General features: G+C 34.6%; 1 protein-coding gene across 3 annotated transcripts in view; it reads right to left on the reverse strand.

Moving 5' to 3' along the window:
- The window catches only part of TFPI (tissue factor pathway inhibitor), a 106058-nt gene that overhangs the window by 14827 nt on the left and 65498 nt on the right, over positions 1 to 25733 (reverse strand). For all 3 annotated transcript variants that reach the window (XR_005790421.1, XM_040475602.1, XM_040475603.1), the window contains 5 exons: positions 24089 to 24211; positions 16430 to 16627; positions 7977 to 8015; positions 3921 to 4097; positions 2877 to 3062 (listed from right to left, as the gene is read on the reverse strand). Coding sequence is in view for 2 of the 3 variants with exons in the window: in XM_040475602.1 (XP_040331536.1) it covers positions 2877 to 3062; positions 3921 to 4097; positions 7977 to 8015; positions 16430 to 16627; positions 24089 to 24197 (709 nt within the window). In the remaining variant the exon portion in view is untranslated. The remainder of the gene's footprint in view (positions 1 to 2876; positions 3063 to 3920; positions 4098 to 7976; positions 8016 to 16429; positions 16628 to 24088; positions 24212 to 25733) is intronic.

A 25733-nucleotide genomic window follows, 5' to 3' on the forward strand; every position in this document is an offset into this window, starting at 1 on the left:
TCTCCCTCTCTCTCTGCCCCTCCCCCACTCATGCTCTGTCTTTGTCTCTCAAAAATGAATAAATGTTAAAAAGAAAATGAAAAAAAAAAACCATGGAACCATATTTTCTTAAATTGTAATAAAATATCTTAATATAATTGCAAACTTTGGTAGAGGTAGCTATTTTAGAGCTGGAATATGAAGAGTGTCTTCATAGACCTCAGCAAAAACCTTTGGTGGAATAGGAGAGAGATAATCTAGGTATAGGAAACATGGGGGCACAGTTGCCTTCCTGCATTCCGCTACTTGGATGAGATGGAGAAAGGATCATCCAGGTCGCATTGAGGAGGGATGGCTGCATTCCGACCTGTACTTGGATGGGGTGGGCGAGGGATCATGAAGATCTTAAAAATAGTTAAGGTGGAGCTTCACTGTCACCCTTTACACATTAAGCCACTCTTGGTATCAAACTTCCCATAGTAGTTCCTGCAACATTATTTCATGTTTTGACTTAGGAATGTTAGAAAAACAAAAGAATGAGAAATAAATACTCCTAGAAAAAAAAAAAAAAGGAAAAACAGTCAAACTGGCTAGAGGAATTTAGATTTTGAAGCAAACAAATACAATAAAAAATAAAATTCTCTAGACAAAAAGAAAGGAGGCAGATTTTCCCTAATTTTAAATGCAGTTACTATAAAAGAATTAAACGTCTCTTGTGTTAAATAAAAATCCTCTTAATGTTTTCTTTTAAGTTCATGTTGTGAATTTTTACTGTTTCCTTAGTTAAGAATTTATCATTATAACCATTAATTTGGTATACTTTTTATTGTGCAGCTACATAAAAACTCAGGACACTTATCAGACAGTATTGAAAACTCACTTTCTCACATGTATTTTATCTCTTCCTTTCTTTTTTTTAAATTTTTATTAAGACATTTCTTCTGAGTTTATTTATTTTGAGGGAGGGAGCACAAGCAGGGGAGGGGCAGAGAGAGAGGGAGAGGGAGAGACAGAATCCCAAGCAGACTCTGCACCATTAGCACAGGGCCCGATGGAGGGCTCAAATTCACGAACCTCAAGATCATGACCTGAGCTGAGATCAAGAGTCTGGACGCTTAACTGACTGAGTCACTCAGGTGCCTGTCTCTTCCTTTCTATATTGGTAAAGTACCTGCCAAAAATCATTTTTATATTTCATAAAACTTTAAGGCGCAAACATCTCCTGACTTACTCCATTGACTATAATGACAAATGAATGAAGACCTTTATTTGAATTAGTGAAGTAATCCAAACAAAAAATATTGAAACATATTGAAAATTGATTTCATGCATTTATTTTATTAGCAGATATATTGTATCACATGTATCTTTAAGCCCATTAAGTTTGTTATTCTAAACTTCCACATCTTTCACACCATAGGATTTAGCATGCTTTTTCAATATGTGACTCTTAACTGGATTAAACAAAATGTCACTGAAAGACACAGGGCTGCAAGAACACAAACAATGCAATGAAATTACTTAAGTTTACAGATAAAAAATCAGAACTAGAAAGACATTTATTCTTACCATGATTACAAAGTATTGTTTAAAAATGAGACTCAAATTCATCTGGCACTGAGTTCATTGCTCTATTTATAGAATCTAATCTAAGGACCTGAAGGCATTTGAATATACTATGTTTTCAAACTCCCTCTGAAATGTTATATGTCCTTTAATGACATCTCAAGTGCTATTAGAATTTGAATGCCTACAATTTAGGGAATTTAATCCCTAAACTACCCATTCATTTTTTAAGACCTCACATTAAAAAATAAATACTTTACAGAAAGAGACATTACTTTAGACTTCACAAATTAATCCTGATCCTTAGGCTGGCTTGAGGGAAATAAGGAAGGGTAAGGATGTGGGGAGGAGCGGATTAAAATGGAGAGGACAGAGGTTTAGGGATGTAGAGAACCTAATTTTTCTTTCACATGATAGAGCCTATATGATGTTCCCTCTTTAGCTCTCACATCTCCTTATACTTCCCAGTCGTTCTGTAAACATGTTTCCGGTTCTCTTTGTGACTTCTAAGGTATGGCATTCAGGGCTGAAGCAAATCCCACAGACGTGATCAGGTCAGCGTGGGACTAAACTCGGTATGTATATCCCACCTTCTAGATGAGGGATAGTTAACATTTGCAGTGCTTTAAATCCATCTGGGCAGACATTTTGTTTGCCATGTGCTTGCTCGTTTGTTTGTTTGTTGCAAAGACCTGCTCAGAGACTGTCTGATTCTGAATACCATCTGATTCTGATACATGGCTGGGGTGGAGAACCCCTGCCCCTGTCTCTTTTTACCCAAAGGCTACAAATTTAACAGCCACATAACTCTTCCAACTCTTGTCAACTTTACGTTTAAAACTTTCACATGGACTGCTTCTAAGCAAAATCTCCAATTCTTGAATGAGCACATGTGACTTTTAAAATTTAGGTAGGACCTTATCTTTATCCTGTTAACTTTCAGCTTTCTAGATGATTTTTAACTGCCCAGATATTTGTGGTTTCTGGTTATGTTTTCCAATATTTTACTATTTTTTCCAGCTCTGCAGTTTTGTTGGTATATTTCCTTAATGTTTGTTTAAATTTGATAAATATGCTGAAAAGTATCTTCAGGATAGCCCTAAATAGCCCAGGCATAGCCCAGAAAAGAATTTTGCAGAAATCCAAAAGAAAATTCCTTTTTGAGTGACCTAACCTTTGGGGATGGTTACTCAACAAATTCCTAATCTGTCCTGTGAGCAAACACCTGATAACAAGAACTACATTGTTTGAAAAAGCAAAGTTCTAATATACATTCCACTTCTATTTCTACCATAATATTTTTCTGGTAGCAATTTTAAAAAGATTCTTACCAAAAAAGCTAGGGACGTTGGTAGGCTGGGGAGTGAAGGAGTCATTATTCACAGAATCAAGCGGTAATGTACTATTCACAGATTCAGGCAGTAACATATTAGTTGTAGAATAAAGTGGTAATATACTCTCCGTAGTCTCAGACAGTAATGTATTATTCACAATCATATCCAGCTGGTTATCATTCACTGGGAAAAAAATACAGCCAATTAAAACACAGCAGTGTGATAAGTTCATAATTGTACATGTAAAGCAAAGCATAGTGGTTGTGTTAAGAGTAGACTTCTGAAAATTTTTTCACATTGCTATGTTAAATTAGTTAACAGCAAATATTTACTATACTCACATATATAGTTAATATACAGTTATATATACAGTTAAAAAGATAATATTTCTGTGAGCAACTTTGTAGTTCTTGGCCAAAACAGTTAACAGTTAAAGTTTAAGGCAATCCTTTAATAAATGTTATGGTTAGAAAAAAGATGATTGATTTTCTGTGGTAGGTTGCAAAGTACTACTTGCTCTCAAATTGTTATAAATCTAAGGGATTTCAGCAGCCTGATTCTTATGCCTACATTGTACTACAATATTCTCAGGAAAGAAAATTAAGTAATGTAATTTAAAAAAAATCTATGGAAATAATTTCCACTATACATTTCTTAACTTTCTATTGCTTTACAAAATTATTTATTTTATTTTAGTGAAGGGGAGAGGGAGAGAGAGGAGAGAGAGAATCTTGAGCAGTCTCCGCACTGTCAGAGCAGAGCCTGACGTGGGTCTTGAGATTATGACCATGAGACCATGACCCTAGGATCACGACCTGAGCTGAAGTCAAGAGTTGGATGCTCAACTGACTGAGCCACCCAAGTGCCCTCTTTTTTTTAAGTTAACATAGTGACTAATTTTTAGCAGATTTAGTGGATGCAAATGTATCTTCATTTGCATGGCTGGAACAAAAACTGAGTAAAGCTGAACATCTTCTAAGATGCCTTATTTTTAAAGGAATGACTCTAAATGAAGTAAAACAAGATGGGAAGTAAACTTACCTGCATCTTCACAGGTGTTCTTGCATTCCTCAAGTGATTCAAAGTTGTTTTGATTGCCAAGGCACCCACCGTACTTGAAACGTTCACACTGCTTTGTGTCATTGCTATAAAAATACCTAGTCATATAACCTCGACAGATTCCACTGTCTTCATCCAAAAAGCAGAACTCTGGCTTTTCTAGAAATTATAAAAATGTCGGAAAGAATACTCTTTTTTGTGAATAATTTGTGTTGATTAAATGTATAACTGACAAAGTGGAAGTTACTTAGTGAGTAAACATGAAAAGTGAAAGATAAAAGGTAAACATAGTACTTTATCCACAACTGCACAATATTAAATAATCTACTGCATCTACTGTGACATTTAGAATAAGAAAGATACATCTATTGTTACATATAGTTGCTATTGAAATTTCAAGTTCTAAATTTCTCATAGTAAATTAGTAGGGCAATAACTATCAACTATTTCATGAATGGAGAGAATAAAGGTATTTTATTTTACCCTTGGTTTGGAAGTACAAAATATTATGCCTAAATTTTGGTCTAATTATGTTTATTAGGCTTACGTGCATTGACATTTAGGAAAGATCTAGGAATATTTCATATTTTTCAGGGGTAGGCTCTCATTTGGGAAAGAAGTGTAATGTCTTGCGTTATTACAATGGTTTCAATTTTTAAAATATTGGAGCAGAAGCTTTGAGGCGTATGGAAGCTTTCAGAGCTATTCTTAGAAGTTCCTGAATACTTATCCTGGAATCTGTATTAGGTGTGACATCTACCACTGTGTCTCTTATTTTTCTTCTTCCAGGCATTGGAGTGACTCCAACAGTATAGAATCAGAAAGGAAATACATGTTCAGGGATTGGAGAGGCATTTGAAAAAAACCTAATACCCATTCTTTGATAGTACTCCAAACCAGACTAAACACAGCTGCCACAAAGTTGTGCCACTGTGATCTACATTACAAACCTTGTCTACATGCATACTCTGTAAAGAAGAGAATTAAATTTATTTTCAAAATTATGACCGCAAGATATATGGGGCTTGAATTTTTTAGGGCAAAGCTCCAATTTCTTCATTTTTCCCCTGCACCTATATTACCAGAGTGGCAAAATGAACTGTAGTATATCCTTTTACATCTTAAAGCAACTTGTTCTTCTGTCTCAGGGAAGCAATACTCAGGAGTGTTTTACTATGAAAAGAGCATATATTTAATAATGTTAAAGATTTCTGCAACAGTTGCAGATCTTCAGAAAAAAAAACAATTTCCCATGAGAGCACTGTTTTATTAAATAAAACATTCTATTTAATATAGTATAAAATATCTACTTTCTATTACTTCTCAAAGTACCAATTTGAAGGTTATTTTGTTTGTTCTTTATTGCCTCTTGTTTCTCAAGGTGAATGTTACTATTATTCCCATAGGAACAATTTGTGGTTAAGTTTATGGCACAAGGGAAAAAAAAACAATTCTAAATTTTTGTAATGCTTTTCTATAAGAGAAAGAGCAAAAAATACATTCAAATATTATTTTGATACATTTTGACCTTAGCGTGTACTTATTAAATTTGAAATCATCTTGACAGAGAATATAAGAATTCTATGTTTAACAAAAAGGAGGAGGTAAAATATATTGCATATAAAAATAGAAAACAATAAGAAACTATGCTGAGAACTATAATTAAGAAATTCTGCCACTACAAGTTGTTATTTATGGGGACCCATTGTAGGATATGAATTTATTTTAGGACAGAGTTGAAATTGCACATTTGCAAAATAATTCTCCTTGGGTCTACAGTTTAAAATAAGGCTACAAATCAAGAAACTCATGCACTATATTCCTCAGATAAAGTAATATTCGTATTAAATCTATATACACAATCCTTGGCCTAAACTGATGCTTGGTTGAAACACAAAATACAGACTTCAAGCTATAGACCAACCTCCACAAACCACATTAATTTTCACTGTTAACTTTTGTTTGAGGCTGCATACTTGACAATTGTTTTAAACCAGACCATTTCAAAATGGTTGCCTTTATAACTGTTCCAATATTGATGCTAGAAAACATATCACAGAGTTAACTTCAAATTGATATGCTTAGAGGTCTTTATTATACATTGGTTATGGCATCTGAACATTTTTTAACACATGTGAATAGTATTGATAGCTTTAGTCTCTAATTTCCATGTACTATATCAATTAAGAACGAAGAGAAGAGGAACTCCTAACTAGGAAACTAATTACCTACCTACCTACCTCACTGCTCTCTAACAACCTTTTAAGCCAAGCAACTTTGCCACCTACCTCCCTGACTCTTGACAAATGTATTCATTCAAGTTGCTCCTTGATCTTTGCTCTTCCTTTGACACAGCATATCTCTCGTCCCTGGGTCTCCTACTTATTGTCATATCTCCTACAAACGCTGAAGTTGAACTCTACAGATTGGGGATTCTGGAGGCTTGGTGATCTCACTGAGCAAAGCAATGCAGTTGAACTGGAGTAGGTTATAATCAAAATTGAGGAGCCCTTATTTTGCTCTTGAATATAACCACTATTCTAGGATGATTAAGAACTCCATAAACCTACACAGGATGAACATTTTTGCCTTGTATCTAAGGAAATGATATATATATATATTTTTTCTTGAGTTAATTCCAATCTGACAAAACTCAGAAAAAAATGTAGATTCACAACTTGTTAAAGGTAAAAGAATTGTTTCTCTGAATATGCTCATTTTATAGAGGAAAGGAAAGGGAAAAAGGGATTCAATTAGGGGAAGTGATTCCTGTGGTTCTTAGGTAAGCGCCTGTGTATCCCATGTTCTTTTCCCTCACATCTAATAATGTATACTGTGCTTTACAGTTTATAAGATTGTATTTCATACAGTGTCAATATTTTTACTGTTTGGAGCCAATTAACTTTGCTAACAATAAGATACTGCATTTTGGGAAAAATATTAACATGAATTAGTAAAAAAAAATGGATTCTAAATTATTAAATGTACAATAAATACCATAATTATATGTTAAATTTTATCTGCATGTAATTTTTTCCTAATTTCACATTTTTATAAAAACATTCTAACATTTAAATATTGGTATTTCCTTTCTTTTAATTGAAGCATTGAACATTTTTGTAAAGATTAACTCGGCATTTTAAGAAAGCTAATTTAAAATTTGTAAGTAAATATATCCATCAATGGTATTTGTACAAACTTTGCCACTGAATTTATTTTACAAATTTTGATTCAAAGTCTAATGTCTTAAGGTTATCACTCACAAATCTTTCAACTCCCTCACACAGTTAAATCAAAGTCAGTAAAATTGAAATACACTGAATTTTGTAGCTTTTTCATGTCTGAGTTAAATAATTTGATCTCATTGTTTATTGTTATGTCATTCAAATGCAAATGATATAAATGGTAATTGGACCAAGTAAGTTCCTAGACTTTCCTAAAAGGAGAATATCTTTCTTAATATACTGGTACATTTTTTCATGTGCTAATATAATATATTCATCAGAAAATAATTATTTTTAGGTAAAATCAATAAATAAAATAATTTAAATCACAAAATAAAAAGTATGCACACACACTAAATAACATTGACAAGAGCACTTATTGTTAAATATTTCCATTTACTTCTGCATACAGACTGTTGACAACTCAAAGGCATATATTCATTCAGGGGAATACTGGATAAAGCTTGCCAAAGCTACACAATGCTGAGATATCAAGGGATTAGAGCTCTGAGAACTAAAGATTAGAGGCATCTAAAGTACTGTTCCGGAGATGTTGAAATAGCATGTGCATGACTCTGGAATGTGACTGATCTAATACTAAATATCATGCTTTATTAAAATGGGTGTAAATATAGCATCTGAAGGCTTCCCTACCAAATAGCATGTATTTGTTTCTAATTTTTCATTATATCTACTGAAAACACCATTTCAAAGATGGCATGGGGTTATGATGAACTCCGTATCAAAGAAAACTAAAAATTGAATTTCTAAGTGCCTTACACACATTCTAGTTAGCATAGAAATGAATGTTTACCTTTTTCTAATGTGGTCTCTGTCCTGGTCTTTACATAATCTGCGAGAAAAACATGTATCAATTACCACAAGTTATAAATAAATTACATATACATTTCAATGTAAAAAAATTAGAATGATGTGTTTATTACCATTAAAATTATTCTTTCCTATGTCAATAAATAAATTTCTTATCTAAAGATTAATTTTATATTATAAATATGAAGCCATCTACATTGTAACATAGTACTGTCTCAAAAATGATGTTGAAAGTTTCTAACACATTGACAAAAGCAAGAATTCATGGTGAACTTCATTTGCTATTCAAAAGATCTGTGATTAAAAGTGATTAAGATATGGGGTGCCTGTGTGGCTCAGTCAGTTCAGCATCTGACGCTTGATTTCGGCTCAGGTCATGATCTCACGGTTCGTGAGTTCAAGACCCACATCGGCCTCTGCACTAACAGTGAGAAGCCTGCTTGGAATTCTCTCTCTCCCTCTCTCTGCCCCTCCCCGCAATGCACTGTCTCTGTCTCTCAAAAGAAATAAATAAACTTAAAAAAAAAAGTAATTGAGATAGAATCTACTCCTGAAACCAAGAACACACTGTATACACTGTATGTATTAGCTAACTTGGCAATAAGTTATATTTTTAAAAAGTCATTAAGATAATGTGAAATATGGAAGTAATTCAAGTAGCCTACTTTGCATATAAAAACAGGCAATTTCTATAGAGAATTGATAGTAGGGGTGGAAAAAACCAGAATTATCTTTTTTCCTGATTCCTTTCCCTGAATAATTATTTCAACCCAATTACAAGTTGTATTATTATTTCCAAGTACAGAAGAGAAATGAAACAAAAAGTATCTGTGACATATTTTTTGGTTTAACATCAAAGAATCAATGGAATGACTCCACTCAAGAACTAGGATGCGACTTGTCTTTGACCCACCATATAAAAGTATGGATTCTAAGTTCTAATTTAAATGACAGGTAATGAGGGGTGCCTGGGTGGCTTAGTCAGTTTAGCTTCCCACTCTTGGTTTCAGCTCAGGTTATGATCTCACAGTGGTTCCTGAGTTCAAGCCCCAACTCTAGTTGCAGGGCGTGGAGCCCTACTTCAGGCTCCTAAGATTCTCTCTCTCTCTCTCTCTCTCTCTCTCTCTCTCTCTCTCTCTCAAATAAATAAACTTTAAAAATTAACGATAGGGGGTGCCTGGGTGGCTCAGTCGGTTAAGCGTCTGACTTCAACTCATGTGACGATCTCGCGGTCCGTGAGTTTGAACCCGCGTCGGGCTCTGGGCTGATGGCTCAGAGCCCGGAGCCTGCTTCCGATTCTGTGTCTCCCTCTCTCTCTGCCCTCCCCCCGTTCATGCTCTGTCTCTCTCTGTCTCAAAAATAAAATTGATTAATATGTGGTTTTAATTTACTCATGTAAAAGTAAAGCTGAGTGATGCTTGTTGTACAATCATTTGGTTTACACAGAAGAGCTTTGGTCAAGGCAGCTTATAATTAGTTGTATGGCCAGAGAGACAGGCAAAGAGGGAGACTGAGAGAGAAAGAAAGAGAGAGAGAATAAGTTGGCTCATATACCTCTTTCAGAGCCAAATCAGCAGTTGGGTTATTTTTTGGAGAATAAAACATCTTTGAAAGAGAAGGTAATGAAGTCTCTTTTTTGAATTTTGAAAACTATGTTTCATTCAATAGTCTTTTAAAAAAGATATATTTCTAATTGTATTTTTAATATTAAGGAAACCTCAGGAGTCTTTTTCGTTGTAAATAAAAACCTCTCATTTAATGTGCTTTAATTAGATAGTGAATTGTTATAATAGGCTTATACTAAAATATTTTTATATACAACTCATTTGTTACAGTTTTAATTTATGAGAGCAAAAGAATATATACAGATAAACATTATATCAGGCTAGACTGCTAAATAGTTTATACTGTTTTGCCTACAACAGCCATTGGATGGGAACATAGAAATGCCTAATTTCGGGGCGCCTGGGTGGTGCAGTCGGTTAAGCGTCCGACTTCAGCCAGGTCACGATCTCGCGGTCTGTGAGTTCGAGCCCCGCATCAGGCTCTGGGCTGATGGCTCAGAGCCTGGAGCCTGTTTCCGATTCTGTGCCTCCCTTTCTCTCTGCCCCTCCCCTGTTCATGCTCTGTCTCTCTCTGTCCCAAAAATAAATAAACGTTGAAAAAAAAAATTAAAAAAAAAAAGAAAAAAAATTAAAAAAAAAAGAAATGCCTAATTTCAACGTTCAAGCAGTTTTAAAAGAGATAACTTGTTTGTTTTCTGATTCCATTCCAAGTTTGATTAGTTTAGCTGTTATACATGTGAATTAACTCAACTATGTGATTCAACACACTAGAATTTAAATGTTTTTATATTACCAATGATTATCTTTTAGGATTCTGAAAATAAGAACCATGAACACCCTATTTAATTGATAATTATGCCAATTACAGTCTGAAAAATAGATAAGTTTTACAGTAAATTATCCAAATTGTCGTATTTTCCTAGATTTATTTAGAACATAACATTTACTGGGACACGTGGGGGGCTTAGTCAGTTAAGCATCTCTTGACTTTGGCTCAGGTCATGATCTAACAGTTCATGAGATTGAGCCTGCATCGAACTCTGTGCTGACAGCTCAGAGACTGCTTGGGATTCTGTCTCTCCCCTTACCCTGCTGGTGCACATATGCGTGCTCTCTCTCTCAAAATAAATAAATAAACTTAAAAAAAAACATAACATAGGGGCACCTGGGTGGCTCAGTCAGTTAAGCGTCCGACTTCAGCTCAGGTCATGATCTCACGGTCTGTGAGTTTGGGCCCCACATCGGGCTCTGTGCTGACAGCTTGGAGCCTGGAGCCTACTTGGGATTCTGTGTCTCCCTCTTTCTCTGCCCCTCCCTTGCTCATGGTCTCTGTCTCAAAATAAATAAAAACATTAAAAAAAAACCCATAACATTTACTAATGATATATTAAGGAGTAATGAGAGTATATTTTACTAATTCCCATTTTAGTAATTCCTTTAACCCCAATATATATGAATTCACATTTTTTTTAAATTTTTTTTCAACTTTTTAAATTTATTTTTGGGACAGAGAGAGACAGAGCATGAACGGGGGAGGGGCAGAGAGAGAGGGAGACACAGCATCGGAAACAGGCTCCAGGCTCCGAGCCATCAGCCCAGAGCCCGACGCGGGGCTGGAACTCACGGACCGCGAGATCGTGACCTGGCTGAAGTCGGACGCTTAACCGCCTGCGCCACCCAGGCGCCCCGAATTCACATTTTAAATATTTTATTACAAATATTAAAATGTAATTAATATCCAATAATTTAGTTCATAATTATAGGACACATTTTAGGAATTGTAACTTAATCTATTCTTTTTTCATCTTTTTTCTCTTGTGTAGGAGAGCAGAGAGTAAGAGCTTAAGACTAATTTTTAATGTTTCTTATTTGTTGAAATCAGCCTGGAAAATATTCTAAGCAGGTAGGAAAATGACTATATGGACAGAAGACTCTCATTAGTAAATAGGTCTTCACAATTCTGAACAAATAAAACATGAAATGACAAAGTTAAAAATAAGGAGAATGGAAAAAGTATTTACATGCTCTTTAATTCCTTATGGAGAAAATCCCCATGAAAGCCCCATGAAAAGTCACTACTAGCCCAACCAATAAAATAGTAATTAATATAGACAGCATACTCTCTAGAGCCTTTAAACCTGTTTGAGGAATTGATGAAATTCTATGAAATTAAATATACCTATTTTAACTTTGCTGTAGAGGCTGACTGGTTATAAAGTTAATGAGAATTTGATGTCTTTCATCTACTTCTTTAATTTCCGACACTACAATGTGCCTATTTTCCCAAAAATAGCAATCAAAGATAATGTTGTGGGAAAAAAAGCAACTAACCCAAAAGACAAAACATCTTGAAAGCCATGCATCTAAAGCCATTTTGCAAACTTTTTATTTTTTAAAACCTATTAACTTCGTTTCCATGCCTCTATTATTACATAGGTAAACACACCAAACAAAAGTATACATATTTGAAAACAGCTAACAAAGCAACTTTACATGCACAAGGAGAGCTGTGCGTACATATCCAACTAAACACATTCATAGTTCCTGAAATGTTTGGCTTGCCCTGTTCTCAGGCATGGTAGTTCACAAGCTATAGTTCTCATTGGTCTTCCCTCATAATACAGAATTTCACCTTTCAAGCCGTGCTATACAATGTATGTCATATGTTTTACGTGCTGCATACTTATACCATCTTCCCTTTCCCTAGGAAAAACACTTAAAAATTGGTATGAATTTCTATAATGAAACATCTAATAGCATTCTGTCAATAATTTATGCTTAAGTAATTACATATTAAACAAAACCCAACAATTTCTTAAAATGGTCACATTGTCTTAGTTAATTGTAAAATAATTAGGTTCTCTGCATAAAGAGGACCACTTTTGAGAGATTTCACTGGCTGCTTCTATAATATTCATACCTTATGTCAACTAAGCAGCATGTTTTATTTATTTATTTTTTAATTTTTTTTTTCAACGTTTTATTTTTTTTGGGACAGAGAGAGACAGAGCATGAACGGGGGAGGGGCAGAGAGAGAGAGGGAGACACAGAATCGGAAACAGGCTCCAGGCTCCGAGCCATCAGCCCAGAGCCTGACGTGGGGCTCGAACTCACGGACTGCGAGATCGTGACCTGGCTGAAGTCGGACGCTTAACCGACTGCGCCACCCAGGCGCCCCCCAAAAAAATTTTTTTTAATAAAAAAAAATATATATAATTTAGTAGACAGAGACATGAGCAGACATGGCAGGATAAAATGACAACATGTTGATGTGGTTATTTTCTAATGTTTCCAAGTGCTTTCAAGCCTACGGTCACATTATTTACTTGAAAGGATCTTTCCCTTGGACAAGTAATATAAATATTTGTGTAAGTAACATTAATGATTTGTCTATGTAATTATCACATCCTCAATGTGCACAGGAAGAAACAGAGTTTCAGAGAGTAACAAGTAACATTCAGGTTGAAACGAAGCAGAGCTTTTATCATGTTTATTACTCTTTCTTTATTAAACTGTTATTCTATTTATAAAAATAATATGTCCATCTTCATAGAAAATCAAATAACCATGGTTGTGTACTGTTTCTAGACTATTTATTCTGTTCCACTGATTTCTGTCCTTATACTCACATCCTCCTCAATTTTTGCGGCTGTACTATAACTCTTGAAATCAGATAAAATTCTCCAAACTTGCTCTTTTATTCAGAATTGTTTTGCCATTTTAGGTCTTTTCTATTGCATATCAATTTTAGAGTTGACTAATTAATGTACAAAGAAAAATGTGCTGGAATTTGATTGGAATAGGATAGAATTTCCAGATCCATTTGGGGAGAATTTATATCCTAACAACAATGAGTCTTTCAATCTCTTAATAGGTTTTCTATCTCTGTTTATTAAAGTCTTCTTTATTTGCCAATGACTTTTTAACAATGTTTTATAGATCTCATTGTACATGTTGTGCACTTTTGAATTTATATCCACCCCTAAGAATTTCATGTTCCATTATTTTAAATGGAATTGTCCTTTTAAAAATTTTGTCTAATTTTCTATTTGTTCATTGCCAGTATGTGTATATAAATATTTACACTGTCCTTTCATCCAGTGAGATAACTAAAATCTTCTGCAAGTTCTTATAATTTTTCATCAATATATTTGGGTTTTCTCTCCGTTATATGAGAACTCTGGGAGTTGTCCCACTTACAAATCACTATAATTATTTTCTCAAACTTAAGGAATTTCATCAAATGCATGCAGTTTTGTTATTCAGTGACAAATTCAAAGAGACCCTTATCCAGACTTTTTACCTTTTTCTCCACATATGTCCATTGTCTCCAACATATTATGCCTCAGAGCCCAGTCACCTCAATCCCCAATCTCCAATTCCATATTCTCTACCAGGGAAACCACCATGCTGTGTTTGGGCTCCCCTCCAGTGACTGTGGTTTGGAAGCGTGTTCATGCAGAAAGCTGAGAGAAGGCAAGCCTCACCTCACGTGTCCCTTCTCTCAAAGATCGCAAGCCTGCACTGCCTTTTTTGTTTTAATTTTTGTAATGTTTATTTATTTTTGAGGGAAAGACAGAGCATGAGCTGGGAAGGGGCAGAAAGAGAGGAGACACAGAATCTGAAGCAGGCTTCAGGCTCCTCTGAGCTGTCATCACAGAGCCTGACATGGGGCTCGAACCCATGAACCATGAGATCATGACCTGAGCTGAAGTCAGACACTCAACTGACTGAGCCAACCAGACACCCCTGCACTGCCTTTTGATCAATGTCTGCAAACAGTTGCTTCATATATTTTGTCCACTTTTCTAGTCATTTGTATTATGAGAGAAAATTCAGTTCCAGCTACTCCATCATAGCTGAAGATGGAATTGCTCCTTTGATGATTTTTTAAAAGTCTAGCAATGCTTTTTCTATATGCTAGCTATATCCTTAACAGTAGCTTTCTATATAAAACGCTCAGATATTCAAACAATAAAACATAAGTGGCTTTTGAAGATGTAATAAGGATATGGAAGCAAGAGACTCGTATTTATACATTAGGTATATGAACAGATAATAATGTTTTAGAAGATATTATAAGCAAGACAGTCAGTGAAGAACCAAATGATTATGTTTGATTAATTCCTAAAGAAAAGGGTTACTTTTGCACAATGGTGAAATAAACGATTTGTGAATTGTAAAAAAGAAACAAGTGTGTATTTCAGGAAGGAGGCCAGGTGATGAAAATGTGTTGGCTGCTAAACGAAAAAGTGAGAATTACAAAGAATGAAGCAACCAGGCCTCTGAGCCAAGGTGCTGAACCTGAGTGATATTCAACTCAACACAGAAGGATACTTGGCCCAGTATGGAAGAGAAAGAGGTATAATGAATGGAAAATGACCTGGCAATCACAAAAACCAAAGGCACTACAGAGGATCACTGAACTGCTTAATCTGTGTTAGTAACATTTCCAGCACATCTATGGAGAAGAAAGAAGGAAATAAGTGCTCTGAGGTCAAGGAAATACATTCGCATCAATCCTTTTCTGTCAGCTCTGGAACATACAACAAAGCACCCCACAGAGTCACAGAGGAGAAAAGTTCTCTCTTTTCACCAAACTGACATTTTCCCACAGGCAAGAGCATCATGATGCCAAGGCTGTTTTGTAAAAGCTATTCTGGAAAACATTATCAAAGTGAAAATGCACAGCTGCCTGTTTTGCGAAAAAGCAAGGCACCTAGTGTTACTAACTAAAGATATCGTCTCTATAGTACTACAGTTTCATTCAACGAGCTAAGAACACACTATGGGGAAATTTGGGGCTACAAACTGGGGAAATAAACATAATTCAGCTTCTTCTATCCTTTAAATAGCTCACAATTCAGAAGAATAAAAACAGAGACAAAAGCATTCAAAATGTGACCAGAAGTGATTTGGGATTTATCACGAGACGAGATGAAACCACATTATAGTTTGTAAAATTCAGGAAACAATGCTGTTTTAATAGGATTAAAGCAAAATAAAAGTGTTCAATAAACCTTAACAATATAATATGATATACTTTTAAACATTATTACTTAGTAAAAATATGAAAAGTTGAGCTCAGTAAAATCTACAGGGGTCAGTAAGTATAGTATTTTCTACAATATTCCAAGGTCCCAGAGAAAATGACTTAATTTTCATATATATATGTATTTCTTCTTTTTTTTAATGTTTATTATTATTATTATTGAGAGAGAGAGAGAGTAGGAGAGGGGCAGAGAGAGAGAGAGAGAGAGAATCCCAAGCAGGCTCCTCACTGCCAGTGCAGAGCCCAGTTCAGTGCTTGAACTTAACAAACTATGAGATCATGACCTGAGCCAAAATCAAGAGTCAGATGCTTAACTGACTGAGCCACCCAGATGCCCCTATTTCTGCTTTCTGATGCAGTTTAGAATTTTCTCATTAGTAGCCACTGAGAGCCTCAAAGTGGATTCTCAGATTCATTATTTTGACAGGAATAGCTAGAAGATCACTGTACTGATAAGGAAAGACCAAGTCAGTGTGACTAACAGCTCACAGCTGCCCAGGAAGACTGAATTATACTCACTTCATTGCAGATATAAAATTAGTGAACTTAAAGGTTTTTCTTCTTTATTATGGAGAAATAAATATAGGATAATAAGTGGGGCTTAATATAACTTATGATAACTGATATAAACAATGAAAAACGATATTTGCACATGAATGTGCCAAAAATGTGAACAAAATGTTCCTTGGAATGTTAAAATAGTTTAACTTTTTTTTCTAAAATTATCAAATCTATCATTAGATCTAATAACCCTGAACTTTTTGAAAAAGTTAAAGGAACCTAATGGCTCTTGGGTAATAATTGTCCCCAGAAACCTACCTCCTATACATTTTTCTTCGCACTCTTCCAGGCTTTCAAAGCGATTCTGATTTCCTTCACATCCTCCATATATAAATTCTTCACACTGTTGAGTGTGAATATTGAAAAAAAATTTCGTAAGGATTGCTCTGCATGGGCCATTATCTGCTTTCAAAGCACAAAATGAATGTGCAAGTTTCAGTGGTGGTAACCCATCATCTACAAGGTAAAAATAAAAGATATATAAGCTTTCATCAATACTGCAATAACGTTCTTTATTTTCATTTCCTTTTCAGAATGTCCTAATTTTTCTGAAAAAGTACAACAGAAATAACACAGGCTGAAGAAACCATGACAAGTTATTCAAGATTATCCAACAGGTACATAAAGTTTATAAACACACCAATGAAACAGGTTTTATCAACTATTAGAGTTTAATAGTTGATTACTGATTATTAAAGGAAAATGTAGAATAGTTTTCTAGACTCTTGCTATGGATTTGTTTAAAAATATACCAGTTGATCAATGTGGAACTGAGTAGCAATTGTAAGGTAACAAGTGTGTTGACATTAGAAATTAAATAGAGACATCTTTTTAAATTCAGCAGTTTTTAAGGGCAGACATTGACGTCAACTCTTTGATTTGCTCTCTCTAAACCACAGTTGTGCCATTTTTTACACATAACTTGCTACAAACAATAGTATATCTAGATTCATATATCTGTGTACTATATCATACCATGTTAAACCATTTCCCTAATTATGAAAGTATAGGTGTTTGATATTACAAGTACATATATATCATGGTCCATTCTTTTACTTACCATGGTTGGTAACGGTATTTTAGCAATGTTGAAAAAGTTATACAACACTGTCTATGTTTTAAAATAGAATGAGGCAATATTTTGATCTTGAGTTAGAATTTTTTTTCCCTCAGTATTCCGTCACTTATTTTAGTCACAGAAGAATTTCATATCTTGTGAAGGGAGTTGTACATACAGAAAACTCAATTTTTTTCATTTTAATTTTTTTTTTAATTTTTTTATTTTTTAAAATTTACATCCAAATTAGTTAGCATATGGTGAAACAATGATTTCAGGAGCAGAATTTTTAAATTTTATTAAGTCCAACAATAGAGGCCTAATTTTAAAGAAGTTGCATTTGCTTATAGATTTATCAGTATGATAGACATGGACAATTGTGGCTGGTACCACCAAAATAATAAAGACCAAATAATGCCATTTCGTACTTCTGAGGATTGTCTATAATATATTTTCTAAGACTTTAAGTATTCACTCTGGTCACTTCTGAGGGATATTGAAACCTCAAAATGACCTAAACCAATTTACCCTTCAGAGGGCAGCAGTATTCTGCTAAGTGAAAACTGATGAAGTCTAGGTATCTTCCCCCAAAGGGTTTTAATACACTATAAAATAATTTACATTGAAAAATATGAATGAATGTCATCATTGTAAAAATATATGCAACATTTTAAAAGCATTAAATAAAAAAAAGTTTGTGGATATAAATCATCGAGAAGGAAATCAGTGCTGAATTCCTGTAATTTCAAAATTTCTGTGAATTTTTTGAAAGAGAAGATAGGCATATCATCAAAGTTAGAATAGGTAAGTTTATCTAATGTCTTCTACCCTTCAGGTTTTGTTATTTTAATGACCTATATCGAATTAATGTCTAGCTTTAGCTATATTTCAGTAATGTTAAAATTCTTTGTGATAAAATAATTGGAATATTATTTTTCATTTTCTATATGGGTCATAAAATGATAACTATGCCCTGAAATCTTAGAAGGATTAAAAATATAGCTTTCTATGCATAAGTTATTAATATGCTGTTTCATTCACTCCATGGTAATTATTTATGAACATGTAAATTTTATCTCAACCCCTTAATGCAACTTTTATTTTTATTTATTTATTTATTTATTTATTTATTTATTTATTTATTTATTTATGGCTTATATATATTTTTCAATATATGAAATTTATTGTCAGATTGGTTTCCATACAACACCCAGTGCTCATCCCAAAAGGTGCCCTCCTCAATACCCATCACCCACCCTCCTCTCCCTCCCACCCCCATCAACCCTCAGTTTGTTCTCAGTTTTTAAGAGTCTCTTATGCTTTGGCTCTCTCCCACTCTAACCTCTTTTTTTTTTTTTTCTTCCCCTCCCCCATGGGTTTCTGTTAAGTTTCTCAGGATCCATATAAGAGTGAAAACATATGGTATCTGTCTTTCTCTGTATGGCTTATTTCACTTAGCATCACACTCTCCAGTTCCATCCACGTTGCTACAAAGGGCCATATTTCGTTCTTTCTCATTGCCACGTAGTACTCTATTGTGTATATAAACCACAATTTCTTTATCCATTCATCAATTTAATGCAACTTTTAACCATAAAAAAAATCTAAGTTTAATTTATAAAATACCATATCACCATTTTTATTTCTTTGATAATATAATTGACATTTTTTTCAATTGAAATAAATGGAGCTGACAAATTATAGAACAGTTAAGTTTTCGGATTCCAAATGTGATAAGGTAGAAAAACATAGAACAGAGATTTATTATGACATATAGATCTTCATCTACAAAAGACATATATACTTTCACACCAAACACAATTTTCATGAACTGGCTAATTACAAGTTAGAATACTGGTCAAACCTTTAACTAATTTGAATTTTATGCACCTGTGCACTTGTCTGTTTTCAGCTTCCTGTGGGGTATGTGCAGTTGAAAAATATAATTTGGGTGTTTATACGATATTTTTAAGTAATTGTTATACCAATTATATAATGTCCTAAAAGCCAATCAATCTCTATAATATATATGTAAATAGTTTACGAAATGAGTAAATAACGTTGATTGACATATATAAATTTAAATCTCATTTCCTTTTCTTTTTAATGATGTACCTAATATTTTATGCCGATGAACTTTTTGAATATGATTGGCTTCAAAATGTGTCTAAAAAAATTAAAAAATTAAGAAATAAATAAAATGTCTCTCAAGGCATATTAAAAGTTTCTGGCATCTAATAATGTGTACTTCAGAATTATAATTTTGCTTAAATGTTCTTAGACTTCCCTGAAATTTTATTTTCTTAAATTATACACACAGGTGCTTTTTTCTATAGTTCATGATAAATGTTATATATATAAGAGCACTTATACATAATACATATACATTATATACAACAGCATTTTAGAGTTGGTAAAAATATTTTCCATAGAGAAATATGTAAATATAAAGAAAAAATGATTTGTGAAAAAATATCTTTCCCATTCATCACTGAAATTACAGTTGTCAGTTTGAGTTCAATAATGACTGAAAGGCTTTTCTGAGCGGTAGTATATTTGTGAATAATTGTAAATGCTGCTTATATTCCCTTTCTTTACTTAAAGATTTAGAATACTGTGACTGACATTCTGACCTGTTAAAAGTTGTGAGAAGCTAGAAACTTTGCCTCAAAGACTCTAAGCAGTGCACTCGATTGAGAGCAGACCCACGATAAGTATCATTGCATTAGCACAATGTATTTGTGGATGCATTTTTATGTGACCGATAAAAATTTGACCTGTCAGTTCTATAAATGTCTGATCTTAGAATAGGTCTCAGGATCTCAGGAGTAACATAAATAATTTTGAGAATTAGCTAGGAATAATAAATAATATTCAGATATTTTGAAGCTTATGGCTTATATCCCATTTTTTCAGAAATTCCTATAGCGCTCCTCATAATATTATGATTCCTTATTCCCATGTTGATGCTACCTCAGATATTCAGAAATCGTCACATCTTCATTGATGACTCCTCTGATTTTGACTTTTGATGTATTTGATAGTCCTATTCATCATGCCAAAACTTTTACTTTACATTTTGTCTATTAAACAAATATCGCTCCCTCAACTTGCTATTTAGTAATTATGCCACCAGGTGGCAGGCCATCACCACAAAAACGAAAGCTAGTACCATATTTATGCCTGTAGTAGTAGTAACAGCTGTTGTTTATGAATAATTGTGCTCCAGACATTTTGTAATTGTATTATTTAATAATCACAACAACCTTCTGAATTAGGTATTTTTATTTTATTTTTTATTTTTATTTTTTTAATTTTTTTTTTCAACGTTTATTTATTTTTGGGACAGAGAGAGACAGAGCATGAACAGGGGAGGGGCAGAGAGAGAGGGAGACACAGAATCGGAAACAGGCTCCAGGCTCTGAGCCATCAGCCCAGAGCCCGACGCGGGGCTCGAACTCACAGACCGCGAGATCGTGACCTGGCTGAAGTCGGACGCTTAACCGACTGCGCCACCCAGGCGCCCCTGAATTAGGTATTTTTAAATACCATTTTAAAAATTATAAAATAGCACTATCGAAATTAATTGCTCAGTTCACACCATAAGTGCTGGCTTTAGAATTGACCCCACATAGTTTTACACCAAATATCTCACACATTCTTAACATTGAGTGATACTGTCACAGATCTGCATGACTGAGATTTCTAGATTGGCATTTAGGTCAAGGACATAGATTTAATCCTAGGATTTCCACTCAATACATTTTTTTTCTCAAATTTACTTTATAAAAACTAAAAATGTTTCAATAATGAAAGCAGGTGATTTTACAACAACTTCCCAAATGAAACACTAAGAATTAATTGTAAACTATATTTTATTAAGTTATTACCTGGTTCTTTATCGTTACTGTTCACATTTTAATGTATTTTTTAGATGAATCATGTATTAGAATATTGTGTTGTCCCATCAGCTTACGACCCACACTTTGCACATCGCTGACGTGGGGGAGTGATGAGGTGTGCTCCCTTGAATGTGGTGCCATGCACTCCATCCAAAAGGGATGCAAGTCTGTCTTGGTTTTTATTTCTTACTTCGGATAAATCCTTTTGAAAGTTAACAATCGTGTGTTGATATGTGTCAGGCACTGAGCGGTCAGGGCGGATGTGATAGTACAAATATCAGGTGGCAGCAGACACCCTCCCCCCCCCCCCACACACACACACTCATGTAGCATGCAGACACTGAAGACTTACTTACATAAATATTCAGGACGTTCAAGGTGCTGTGTTTGTGTGTACTAAGATGCCTAAGCTTGTCTGAAGGATCAGGGAGAGCTTTCCTGAGACTTGAAACTGAGACTTGAGGAAAGTGTTAGTGACAAGGATCTGCCTAACACCAAGTAACTAGAAAACACATACAGAGCAGTATAACAGGAATTTAATCTGATGCAGCCAGACAGAATTATGGTTTATATTATGTCATTTTTGTCATTGATTTCTTGTATTTTATGTCTCATAGTCTGAGGATTTCAGTCTCCCTTCCCCCTGCCCTGGGATGTTGGATAGAAGGCTCATGATAATATTTGGGGATATGTCACATCCCTTTTAGAGTCCTCATTCTCCTGGAACTTGTTTGGGAGTCTAGAGTTTTAATGGAATTTACTATTTAAGAACGCAGCCATGGGGCGCCTGGGTGGCTCAGTCGGTTAAGCGGCCGACTTCGCTCAGGTCATGATCTCGCGGTCCGTGAGTTCGAGCCCCGCGTCAGGCTCTGTGCTGACAGCTCGGAGCCTGGAGCCTGTTTCAGATTCTGTGTCACCCTCTCTCTGACCCTCCCCCGTTCATGCTCTGTCTCTCTCTGTCTCAAAAATAAAAATAAAAACGTTAAAAAAAAATTAAAAAAAAAAAAAAAAGAACGCAGCCATATGCTCTGACTTCTCCCTGCCACAAAATGTGCCAGGTGCTTCTACGCAGTTCATATAACAACCATATGAACATAATTATTTACATCTTTATATATAAAGACACTGGGAGTCAGAGAGTTTACATAACTCACCTAATTTTGCAAAGCCACTGAGTGACAAATCACACATCCAAACTTAGGTCTGTCTGATTCTAAATCTTATGAAGGACACCTGCTTTTCTTTAAATGCTCCCTGCTAATCTTCTCTCTCCCACTCTAAAGGAATTTAAAAAAAATCTTGTCACTACCGTTTTTTATTATCAAAAGGTTTATTGTTTTTCATCCTCCCCGCTGGTTAGACTGATTAAGAAAAGTTCTACTATTCCCTTGTGAGAGAAGCAATAAAACCTTATGTTTTCTTATAAGATGATAATACTCTATTCAATGAAATGGTATACTTCTATAAAAAGATGTCATGACTTTGGCACAGTGTGATAAATGGTATCTTCAAAATTGAATGGATTCTGATATGGAATCATGTTATTGAAAGATTAATTAAAAACAAAACCCCAAGCCCCAAAACTGGTTAAGACTGTGCAGCTAGTCAGTTTAGTGACCTTCAAGTCTAACTTTGAGATAAAGGTGTTTTCTTAGCCAGCTTGGTTTTTTCTGAACTTATCCAGAGATTTTAAACTCTGGCTTAATTATTGGTGGGTTAATTCTGGCTTGTTGGCCGACTGTGGCAACAGCAACATTTTCAGGAAGCTTCTGGTGACCTGGCGTGCATTTTCTCAGGCTAACTGAGGAGATTAGATTAGGTCAATATTGGGGATCCTCTCTCCTCCCACCTCCCAAGATGGGTTGCCCGCTGTTTCCCTGTTGGGATTTTATTCTCTACATTCCTTCTCTGCTCAACTTCCAGAATATCGGAAGCTATCTCTTTTGATAAATGGGGCAAATGAAGAATTAGAGCTTATTTCATAATGCCTAAATTCTCATTTTATAAAAGCAGATTATAGTGTTTATTAAATAGTTTCATTTTTAGGAAATTTTTATAACAATTTTTTTTTCACTGGCAATAGAACAGTCTCTCCGTGAAACAGATTCTTGAGAACTTGGTCTGACTCATCACTGCTTCCCTAGGACCTACCAATCTCAGGCACATAATATATATTTATTTAGTCTTTATCAAAGGGAAATATATTGAATTAAATCCCTTTAAAGAGTGGTTAGATATATGAAATAAAAATATATTTATGGAAGTCTTTTGTACATCATAAACATTACATATGAATAGAAGCTATCACTTTGTTCATATTCTCTCACTATTACCAATGACTTGAGATTTCTATCAATGTGTTACTAATTTGCCACAAAAATGTTACTTTTAAGAAAGAAATCTATAATAACAGTCATGGTACAGTCCTTTTTTTGTTCTATTGCTGATTGTTAATATTTTTTTTTAGATACAGAGCTTTCTGGGATGAGAATTAACTTGCACTAAGCCAGATCTCCCAGTGTCCTGTGTGGTTAGGTTCTCACACTGGACTCATCTGGGAAGTTCTTATTTTGAGAATAAGGCAAGAAAAGGAGAGAATGTCTGTAGTTTCCTTTTTCTTTTCACACTTATCCCAGCCAAAGGGTGGCATCACGGTTCACAGAGAGCTGTTTCTACAGCACTTTGCTACCTGCACTTGTCTAGAGATCCTTCAATGTTAAGATGTTATAGCCTGAAAAAAAGAGCCTTCCTTGCTAAAGTGACTTTTTTTGGTGTAAGTTTCATTTTTTTGTTGTTTGGATTTTTTTTTTACATTTTACATATAAGACATTTCCCAAGAAAAATGTCACTTCTGCAAAAGCTAATTTTTCTACACAATGGAGAAAAATATATTAAATTATTGAATTAAAATTGAGAGCTTTAACTAGCTGAAAAAGATGAATGCTTCTAACGTTTTACCTGTGACATCTGTATATTCCTCAGCATCCTCGGCGACAGCACTAAGAGGGGCAGAAGCACAGTTAAGCAGCAGATACACAGAAGCCCAAAAAATCTGTTCTTTCTTCATTGTAGAAATTATCTCTGAAATACAGAACCCAGATATACTTAATTAAGAGTAATGTCAAATTGTCTGCAGACTGGTAGGAATCTTATGCATGCCTCCACATGTAAATTTCTATGACATTTAATGTGTATTCTCACACACTGCTGTCCACAAATTCCATGAGTTATATTTAAAACGTGTATGTGGCATTTACTACTGTAGACAGACATTCAGGACATATGTCTAATATTCAAGTACATAGCTCATTTTCAGCCTCCAGAATGCAAATTTAAAATGGCAGTATTTGAGAGACATGGGTAAATCCTCATCAACATGGCTAAGTATGTATTAAGATCCATTTTCATATGAGATTTTATCTGCATCAGTTCTAATGCAAGAATATTTGCTACCCTTCTTTCTCAGCCAGAATTAATTACATTTTAATATTTTGTACATTCTTCTGTTATTTCACTAATGCAGGCAACGTTAAATTCCTGATTTCACTTTCCCTTTGTTTCAGTACTTCTTTTATTTATTTATTTTTTAAATATTTATTTATTTTTGAGACAGAGAGAAGCAGAGCATGAACGGGGGAGGGTCAGAAAGAGGGGGAGACAGAGAATCTGAAGCAGGCTCCAGGCTCTGAGGTGTCAGCACAGAACCCGACGTGGGGCTGGAACTCACAAACCGCGAGATCACGACCTGAGCCGAAGTCAGACGCTTAACCGACTGAGCCACCCAGCGCCCCCAGTATTTCTTTTTAAAAAAAGAAAGGCACTTCACAAATTTTTGTCTTGTTTCCTTTAAAATAGATTTGTTTTTATAACCAATTTCCGAACCAGGTTTTCTATGAGAGAGCAAACAGAACTGCGGACAAAATACATGTCTAGCATTCTATTGAGTCCTTTACCTCAGTTCGTTCACCCTCATTTTAGGCAGTTATTATCTGATTCAAAAGAGTTTAACAGAAAAGTGACTTTAAGTGATAAACCAACACATTTACACTCTGAGGGAAATAGATTTCAGCAGGAAAGTGAGACTTCCTCTTTCAAAATGATTTAGAGATCCACAGTAAAAACTAATGGAAAACCACACTGAATTTTTTTTAAAGGTTCTGTCTCCTTTGGATTCAAAGATGGAAGGAAATGTGTTCATGCAGCACAGGAAGAGAAAAAGAAAGAACATAGGCACATGTTCAGCCACTGAGGATGTTATCAGAGTCAGGAAAGAAAACAAAATCTTATCAGTAAATAGTCACAAATGCAGGAATGGATATTCCATCTAAAACAATTTAGAGAATTCTGTGTTTACGCCTATAACAAATCATAGCTGCAATACACGCCATTAAGGTGTTTGTAGCTTTGTAATAAATAATAAATAATCCCCCTTTGCTTTAAGCATCATAAAAATTACTATTGAAAGGTACAACCTGTTTTCTCACAACACTTTGTAAATGTTAACATACACTTGATTTTTTAGTCAATAGCAGTGTGACGTACCTTCTATATCATATCATAAAGTATTTGAATCCACAAATAGGTATGTATATATATATATGCA

This window comes from Herpailurus yagouaroundi, unplaced genomic scaffold (assembly GCF_014898765.1).
Source record: "Herpailurus yagouaroundi ecotype Mexico unplaced genomic scaffold, PumYag 140, whole genome shotgun sequence".
Lineage (NCBI taxonomy): Eukaryota > Metazoa > Chordata > Mammalia > Carnivora > Felidae > Herpailurus > Herpailurus yagouaroundi.